At 43.2% G+C, this 9,781-nt stretch overlaps 1 protein-coding gene across 1 annotated transcript; it reads left to right on the top strand.

Moving 5' to 3' along the window:
- The first annotated feature begins 80 nt into the window (after positions 1 to 80).
- LOC143011696 (protein NLRC3-like) lies at positions 81 to 9,746 on the top strand. Its single transcript, XM_076164664.1, has 11 exons — positions 81 to 139; positions 1,469 to 1,539; positions 2,442 to 2,555; positions 2,815 to 2,893; positions 3,202 to 3,403; positions 3,685 to 3,958; positions 4,153 to 5,682; positions 5,759 to 5,932; positions 6,331 to 6,504; positions 6,631 to 6,677; positions 7,142 to 9,746. The coding sequence occupies exons 2-11, from the start codon at positions 1,469 to 1,471 to the stop codon at positions 7,669 to 7,671; spliced, it is 3,195 nt and encodes a 1,064-aa protein (XP_076020779.1). The 5' UTR covers positions 81 to 139; the 3' UTR covers positions 7,672 to 9,746.
- The last annotated feature ends 35 nt before the right edge of the window (positions 9,747 to 9,781 follow it).

Below are 9,781 nucleotides of genomic sequence, written 5' to 3'. Positions count from 1 at the left end.
ACACTTCTGCAATCTGTCCACTTGATAGTGCTAAGCGACCATTCAATGGGCTGCACATGTTAACTGTGAAAACAAAAAGTGAAAGTATCATTCAGTTAAGGAAGAGGAGCGGAGGAAGACTGACACGGTGTGAGTAAAAGTTTAATTTGATGACTTTATGGATCATAGTTTGTCTTGGTGGTGTGTGTGTGTGTGTGTGTGTGTGCGTGTCTGTGTCTGTGTGTCTGTGCCTTTCTATCCGTAGTGCTGTTTTAGTAAATCTCGACTTCCAGGATTTGTGTTAAATGCTACAGGGAACTTAGACATGATGACGCCCAATCCCTATGTTGTAACTCACTGACTCACATGCCACCATGATAAGTCAATGTCTATTTCAAGAAGTGAGCCAGGGCGAGACAGGAAGAAGTTCCCGGGTACTAATATCATGCCTCTGAATGCGTTTCACATATTATGTCGAGCAGACACTCCCTCACTGTCTGGCAGCCGACAGCCTCAGTTGCACGTCACAGACAAGATGATCAGTAATATATATTTGTGTATTAAGTTTTTTATGTTGGATGGCCCAATGACAGAAACCAGTGTCAGGGCAAATCCAGCTGGATCTCATTCTAGCTTCCAAGATAAATTGTTTTCTTTTCCATTGCCATGCGCTCTAATAACGTTACTTAAAGATATCTCTCATGATCTCGTGATGACAAAATATGTAAGAATTAATATTCAAATCTGTGAGCACTCGAGCTGGAGCCGAGTCGCACGTCAGCTGGCAAAGAGTCGCATTCGTCCTGCGAGTCGCGGGTTTGCCACCCCTGCTCTAATATGTTCAATAACTTTACCCAATTCTTACCACACTCTGTATAATCATCCCAATGATTAGCTTTGACTTTGGTCAGAGATTGTCGTGCATTTGGCTCCATACAGTTCAACCTGGACAATAAACAACTGCCTTCAAGTCAACACAGAAACACCAAGTCCCTAGTCCCATTACTAGAATAACATGGGCAAAGGATAATCAGAGGTAGATCAATGTTCACAATTTTTTACTAGGTAACTTCATCAGCCAATTACAATAAAATCAGTTAAGACAAAGTGTTTTCATTCAACTCTTGCAACCCTATTTTGTCAATAATCAATCATAGAAAAAGCCTCTGCTGGCAAATTAATCAGATATGTGTACATGAGACATGTTGGAGGGTGTGAGGGATCACAGAGAAGAAAAAATTTTAAAGTGAGAAAGATAAATCCTGCTGTGCATTAGGTCTTTATTTCAATCATGCTTTATCTATATTACTTGTTAAAATGAAGTTTAACAATAAAACCACACTTCAGCTGTTGACAGAACCCTAAGGGGTTCTAGTATGGGTATGTGTGTGTATGATTGTGAGTGTTTTTGTGTTTGTCGATATGTGTGTATGATTGTACGTTTTAGTGTATGTTTGTTTATGTGCTTCTTTCTATCTGTGTAGTGAAGATGAATGTTTGTCGTGATGAAGATAAGGCCCCTCCAAACTACAGTCATGACCCTGGACCCTCACACACGAAGTAAGAACGCCGGATCCTAATGGGCTGACTTAGCCGCGTAGTTTGAGGGCGTGCATCAGACACACGCACACACACACACACACACACACACACACACACACACACACACACACACACACACACACACACACACTGGGCTTAAGAAGCACATGGTCTTTGATTACTGTGTTTGACACTGTGTTTGACAAACTGCAATATAGGCTATCTGCTTTTATATGCCAACTATGATAGGGTTATTGCAACCGGCTCACCTTCATGGTACATGCCCCTCCTCCCTCCAAACGGGGACTGAGTTGAGTGGCTTCTGCAGGTTTTCAAATTTTTAAGTTTGGGGGGGGGGGGGGGGGGGGGGGGGGCTAGACTCGGGATCATCCAACAAAATACTGGAATATCTACTGTTATGCCAAGCGATAAAACGGCCTGATAGTGTTTCTCCACAACCCTATGAACCCTGAACTGATCTATAGGACTACCCACCACTCAACACTGTTATGTTGTCAGCCTTTCAACGGGTTTGATCATCCACCGCTCTGCCTGCTCTATCCAGCCCCCTCTGCCTGCTTGGTGATGTTGGCTACCAGCAGCTTCCTAGCTGGGCCTTCAATCCCAAGCCGTCCCTTTAATGTTGAGCAGTGAGATAGTGTGGACTTTCATGATCTCTGTTGAGTTTTCTTGCTTTGGGATGAAGCAACCGCCAGTAACTAACCACTAGCGAGGAACTTCTTCCTCCATGCTGCCCTCTGTAACATCCATGGTCTCCTCAGCCTTTCGCTTGTACAACAAAATAAATATACTACTGTGTTTTTCAGTTTGTTCTCTTCTCACATCCTTTCTGTGCACCTCACATTGACATTTAAATAATCCTCTTACTTCTGCTGTTGTCGCCAATGTTATGTTTATAGGGTTCATCAGCAGAGGTCAGACACTCCTACACCCAGCTGTGTATCCATGAAGAGTGACTGGTCCATGGAACATCCTATAGAATTCACTGATGGCAAGAACTCTGCTGAAGAAAGGTAAAATCAGACCACTTCTGGTCTTTCTCATGTCTTAAAAAGACAAGTTTTTGGGAGAGCCTCATAAGTTGACCTGATGTGCTGAAGAATGATTCCAGGATCTTGTGAGGCTCTGACAGTCTTTGTGGCACCAGCAGACATCAGCTTTTCCCATGGAGATCACTTGTTTCTGTTTCCTGTTGCGCCAGACAGACAATTGTCACCTTGACAACCTGTATGTATTTGTTTGCAAACTTCAAATTTCATAATGTCTCCACAGAGTTCACCTGAAAGAGTCAGAGGTTTCCAGTGGTCAGTGTGTCCAGCAGCATCCGACAGACCTGGACTCCATATTCATGGTATGAACATGTCCAGGCACCACCCACTTACATATGGACGATGTGACCGGTCGGAGAAATTCCATAGAGAAATACGAGATGTTTTAACAGCACTTGGTTCATTTTGTTTTACAAGTGAGAGTTAACTGGGAACCTAGTGTGAAGCATCAGAATTGCTGTTGTAGTTAAACCTGGAGATCTAGAATGCTCATAAACTACACTCCTGAACTGCACTCCTCGACATATACACCGTAGTCAGACACATGACAGCCAATCAGAAAGCAGTATCCTCCGTCACCCTGGTATTAACTTATGTCTGACTCTTTCAGCTGCTTGAGGAGAACATTGTCAGGTTTGTGAAGAACGAACTGAAGAGCTTCCAGATGGGTCTGAGTCCAGATTACACAGCATCCTTGAATACTCAGAATGAGGATGAGGAGCAGAGGAGCACAAGAGAGGCATTAAGGAAGATCACAGTGAACTTCCTGAGAAGAATGAAGCAGGAGGAGCTGGCTGACTCTGTGCACAACGGTTAGACCATTTAAGAGCATTAACATGATGGAAAGAGGAAACCAGGGCTGTAACTTTAAACTTAAACTCCACACATACTCACAAGTATGCAGTTACTGCTTCAAGGTACAAATATGTGCTACAAGATTTGCTTTGGAAGAATTTGTATCAGAATTTTAGTTTACTGCTCAAGTGACAAACTTTTCTGCTTCAAAATGTAGAATTCTGATGCTTTGTCTTACACTGTAGTTTGTCTTTTCTTTACCGTGTTTCCCTCCACTGACTGTTGTCTGTTCATCTAGGAAGTGTTGCTGCACTGTGCCAACGTAAACTAAAATCTAAGCTGAAGCAGAAGTTTCAGTGTGTGTTTGAGGGGGTTGCTAATGCAGGAAAGCAAACCCCTCTGAATGAGATCTACACAGAGCTCTACATCACAGAGGGAGGGGCTGGAGAGGTCAACAATGAACATGAGGTCAGACACATTGAAGCAACAGCCAGGAAACCTCAGAGAGCAGAAACAACGATCAGATGTGAAGACATCTTTAAAGTCTCACCTGGAAGAGGTCAGCCCATCAGGGAGGCAGTAGCTCAGTGGGTAGAGCTTCCGCTTGGGAACTGGAGGGTCGCCGGTTCGAGTCCCTGCCAAGGTGCCCCTGAGCAAGGCACCGAACCCTCAATTGCTCCCCCCTCTGCGTAGGGTGGTAATGTAATGTAAGTCGCTTTGGATAAAAGCGTCTGCCAAATGCTCGTAATGTAATGTAATGTAATGTAACACTGATGACAAAGGGTGTGGCTGGCATCGGGAAAACCCTCTTAACACAGAAGTTCACTCTGGACTGGGCTGAAGGCAAAGCCAGCCAGCACATCCAGCTCACATTTCCGTTAGCCTTCAGAGAGCTGAATGTGCTGAAAGAGAGAAAGTTCAGCTTGTTGAAGCTCCTCCATCAATTCTTTACTGAAAGCAAAGAAGCGGGAATCTTCAGGTTTGAAGACTTCCAGGTCATCTTCATCCTTGACGGTCTTGATGAGTGTCGACTTCCCTTAGACTTCCGCAACAATGAGATCCTGACTGATGTTAGAGAGTCTACCTCAGTGGATGTTCTGCTGACAAACCTCATCAAGGGTAAACTGCTTCCATCTGCACGTATCTGGATCACCACAAGACCTGCAGCAGCCAATCAGATCCCTGCGGACAGTATTGACATGGTGACAGAGGTCAGAGGGTTCACTGACCCTCAGAAGGAGGAGTACTTCAGGAAGAGATTCAGAGATGAGGAGCAGGCCAGCAGCATCATCTCCCACATCAAAACCTCACGAAGCCTCCACATCATGTGCCACATCCCAATCTTCTGCTGGATCACTTCTACAGTTTTGGAGGACGTGATGAAGACTAGAGAGAGAGGAGAGCTGCCCAATACCCTGACCGAGATGTACATCTACTTCCTGCTGGTTCAGACCAAACTGAAGAACGTCAAGTATGATGGAATAGAAAAAACAGATCCACTCTGGAATATCAAGAGCAGGGAGATGATTGTGTCACTGGGAAAACTGGCTTTTGATCAGCTGCAGAAAGGAAACCTGATCTTCTATGAATCGGACCTGACTGAGTGTGGCATCAACATCACAGCAGCCTCAGTGTACTCAGGAGTGCTTACACAGATCTTTAAAGAGGAGCAGGGACTGTACCAGGACAAGGTGTTCTGCTTCATCCATCTGAGTGTCCAGGAATTTCTTGCTGGTCTTTATGTCCATCTGACATTCATCAACTCTGGAGATAATCTGCTGTCAGGAGATCAGTCAAACTCTCAGTGGTCCAAACCATCAGGAGACAAATCTACACTGAGATGTCTCCACCAGAGTGCTGTGGACAAGGCCTTGCAGAGTCCAAATGGTCATCTGGACTTGTTTCTTCGTTTCCTCTTGGGCCTTTCACTGCAGACCAATCAGACTCTCTTACAGGGCCTCCTGAAACAGACAGGAAGTAGCTCAGAGACCAATCAGGAAATAGTCCTGTACATCAAGGAGAAGATCAGTACGAATGTCTCTGCAGAGAGAAGCATCAACCTGTTCCACTGTCTGAATGAGCTGAAGGATCTTTCTCACATGGAGGAGGTCCAACAGTACCTGAGATCAGGTAGTCCTTACAGAAGCGAACCATCTCCTACTTATTTGTCTGCTCTGGTCTTCATTTTACTGTCATCAGAAGAAGATCTGGATGTGTTTGACTTGAGGAAATACTCTGCTTCAGAGGTGGCTCTTCTCAGGCTGATACCAGTGGTGAAAGCCTCCAGTAAAACTCTGTAAGTGTGTTAGGCTTAGATTTTTTTATTTTAGGGAGGAGAATTAAAATGTTCAACAACTAATTTTCATTTTCAGGCTCTGTGGCTGTAATCTATCATGGAGAAGTTGTGAAGCTCTGTCCTCAGTCCTTAGTTCCCAGTCCTCCAGTCTGAGAGATCTGGACCTGAGTAACAATGACCTGCAGGATTCAGGGGTGAAGCTGCTGTCTGCTGGACTGGAGAGTCCACACTGTAAACTGGAAACTCTCAGGTCAGGACTCATCTGTTTGTGTAAGGGGCCATTGAAATGTGGTTTTATATGCAGGATGATGTCAGTGAACTTACATTTAACCTGGACGATGTTAAAGCTCACATGAAGCTCTTCCGAAACTTCTATTTTCTGTATGTTTTGCCTTACATTCTGCTTTAGTTGTTGTGTCCTAAAAGACAGTGGATTTTTGCGGTAAACTGAGATGTTGAAGGTGTTTAGAAATGAATCAAATGAAAACACAACATGGATCGTAGAGTCAAATGTTTCATTGAGGCAAACTCAAACTTTCAGCCTTTTGGAGCATTTTGGGAACTTGAACTTGAATTTGACAACCAGTTAGCTCTGTGTTTCACCAAACTCGTGTTTACGTACCCCTCTCTCTGTCTGTGTGTTTTCAGGCTGTCAGCTTGTATGATCACACAGGAAGGCTGTGCTTCTCTGGCCTCAGCTCTGAACTCCAACCCCTCCCACCTGAGAGAACTGGACCTGAGCTACAACCATCCAGGAGACACAGGAGAGACGCTGCTGTCTGCTGGACTGGAGAGTCCAAGCTGGAGACTCGACACTCTCAGGTAAGAACACAACTACAGAGTGGATATTCTCAGGTGTGGACAAGTCTCCCTGTTGGTTTAAAACGCATTTTGTTTCCAAATCAATAATCAATAACATGTTGCTGTGACTCTTATGTCTTTCTGCAGGATGAATCATGGTGGGCAGGAGAGGATTGAAGATGCTCTCTGCAAATGTGAGTTTGATTTGACTTTTATTCATCAGACCAAATCAAAAGACAAACAAACTCTGTGTTACTCCATCATTTCATCCTCACAAACAATTCAAAGTGGAAATTTTCATATTTTCCTGAGGAAATATTATTATTGATGAACTGTTGATGAACGGTTTAATCTGTTATCAAGTAAAAATCACATTCTTAAATATGAGGATTTGTTGCTTTTCTCTCTCTCATATCATTATAAAAGAAACTTTCATTTACTGTCACTGTTGGTCACAGAGTAAATGAGCAGTTTGAAGAAGGGACTTTGATCTCTGTGAACATATGGGCATTTGTCACTATCCAAAAATTGTTGTTGATAAATTGATATTTGTGATGATAAAAACAAATGTGTCAGAAGAAACAGTAAAAGGTGAGGTAGTGAATAATTCAGTGATTAATGAACAATTACTGCTGTTGTGTCTTTCTCTGTCAATCAGATGTTTGTGAGCTGGAACTGGACCCCAACACAGCAAACAGAAACCTCAAACTGTCTGACAACAACAGGAAGGTGACACATGTGACAGAGCTGCAGCCTTATCCTGATCATCCAGAGAGGTTTGATTACCGGTGTCAGCTGCTGTGTAGAAATGGTCTGACTGGTCGCTGTTACTGGGAGGTCGAGTGGGATGGAAACATTTCTATAGCAGTGAGTTACAGAGGAATCAGTAGGAAGGGGGACATTAATGAAAGCTGGTTTGGAGGAAATACTCAGTCCTGGAGTCTGATCTGCTCTGACATCCATGTTTACTCTGTCTGGCACAATCACAGCAAAATATCCATCCCTGTCCCTGCGTCCTCCTCTGGCCCTCACAGAGTAGGAGTGTATGTGGACTGTCCTGCTGGCACTCTGTCCTTCTACAGAGTCTCTGACAAACTTATCCACCTTCACACCTTCATGACCACATTCACTCACACTCTTTATGCTGGGTTTGGGCTCTGGAGGTGTGGTTCCCATGTGACTCTGTGATCTGTAGGACACATACGCACACACATTTGTCAAAAAAGTAATTTTCTTTAAAAATCGGTCTAAAAAACGGTAGTGAAGTGGCCCGAGCCTGCTGACTTCTAGGGTCTAGAACCTCCAACCCTTAATTAAGCTCTTAGTTGAGTCCATTACAGGATTGCTAGTCTGAAGCCAGGGGGACCACAAAACTCCAGGAGCTTGTGTTTTGTTGAGAATGTGGAAACTGACCAGAAGATCAAACGGAAGCTGTAAGCAGAAATGAGCAAACAGGCTGTCCGACTGGCTTCCATGAGTTCCTCGAGAGTTTACTTTGTGTGATGCTTTTGTCATCGCAGACCACCCACTTGGATTAGCCCCTTATTCCCCCTATAATGTGGAAGGCAGGGCCCTAGGTTATCTTAACTTAATATGTTAGGTTAAGACAACTTTTAATATTTCACCAAACCATTTTTAAACCAATAGAAATGTACGCTCTTAGTCCAAACATTCTTAACTCAAAATATTTCTATTGGTCCTCACACCGCACACTAGCCGGCCGGTCCCCATGGTCCATTTAGTTGCAGGCCTGAATGATGCACGGGTATGTAGGACCTTAAAACAAAGGAACTTCCTTGAAATAAATATAATAGGATAACTTGCTTAGTTCAGTCAAGTTCATGTTCCACTCACACACAGTCCTTGTCCTTTCGTCCTCCTTTCTCGCCGATTCTTCCGTTGCTCTCCCAGGAAATTACGTATATAAATAATTCCTTCTTCTTTTTGTTTCTTTGTTTATGAATACCAAATTATAACACCATTAGTACAAATTAAATGTGCAACAATCAAACACATTCAACATATAAACAACCCAATACATACACTTAATTACACCCTTTAAGGGATTTATATTAGTGCTTTTATAAACGCTAACATAACTACAGCCTTATTTTCTACAGGTTACAGATTTACAGGAGAAGAGGTTGCCATGGGCACGCTCAGTAAGTGATTCCAAGTCATTCTTAGTTATGTGTTGAAGAAATATGCTATATTGTGTTTTATTAAATGTACCGTAATTTTCGGACTATAAACCGCGTCTTTTTCCCCATTTTTCGACCCTGAGGCTTATATAACGGTGCGGCTAATCTATGGATTTTTACAGCTAACGGCCACTAGGGGAATTCCTAAATCTATGGATTTTACAGGTTACAGTCCTCCGGAAGGCGGCCGTGTACTGCACCTTAGCCTAAAAGATGAAGACGAGGATTAATGACTTTTCTGGTAGGCTGATTACCGTATATTTTAAGCAGCCGTGTTACTGCAACTTTAGGCTTACGCGTTTACTGTCGTGTTACAGGCACTTTATTTTGCACTTTTAAATAAACATTTAATTTAGCCATTGATATTGCCTCGTCAAGCGCTGTAAGCTTTGTTTTTTGTTATGGTACTACTGTAGGCTATAATGTAGATCAGTGGTTTTCAATCTTTTTCATGCCAATGACCACTGCTGTAGATCACTGTACGTGCGCTGGGAGCGCACCGTTTAAGTTTGAAAGTTGAAAAGTTTGTGTGTCTGAAACGCTATGTGATACAGTACAGTTTACACACGAAGCACATGTTCTGTAGCTACTATTGCACTAAATGGTAACACTTGAAAACGTTATGCAAATATGCAACTTGTTTGTTGAAATGTTAATAAATGGGAGCTTCCTCAAACAGCCGCCTCTTTCCCGACAATCCCCTCTGTGCACGAACCCTTACATATGGTAATTAAACATTAAAGTCACTGATGTTGTTTTTTCTGTTTCTCTGTAAAAACAGCTGACAGCAGCAAAGGTCAAACCTTTTACAGATTGCTGACACTACTTACATATATTTCTAGCTATTCTTTATATGATATTGTGGTGATTATACATAATTCCCCCTCGGACTATGGTGTGGGTAGGTGTGTTCCCCACGGTGGTTAAAAGGGCACGGACTTCCGGTCCGGGGTTGTTGTTGTTCTGCTGTATTGATGGTACGAGACGAGTGAATCCGCATGTCTATAAAGTGTACGTTAAAACTCAATACGCCGCCTCCGACTCCCGTCCTTCGGCACTACAATATAATATATAATACAGTTTGATGAAAGTGTAGG

The sequence above is a fragment of the Genypterus blacodes genome, unplaced genomic scaffold, assembly GCF_046128005.1.
Source record: "Genypterus blacodes isolate CSIRO-AG114 ecotype Tasmania unplaced genomic scaffold, CSIRO-AGI_Gbla_v1 ptg000138l_1, whole genome shotgun sequence".
Taxonomy (NCBI): domain Eukaryota; kingdom Metazoa; phylum Chordata; class Actinopteri; order Ophidiiformes; family Ophidiidae; genus Genypterus; species Genypterus blacodes.
Note: the sequence above shows the minus strand (reverse complement) of the source record. Positions and strands in the feature narration are given on the sequence as shown.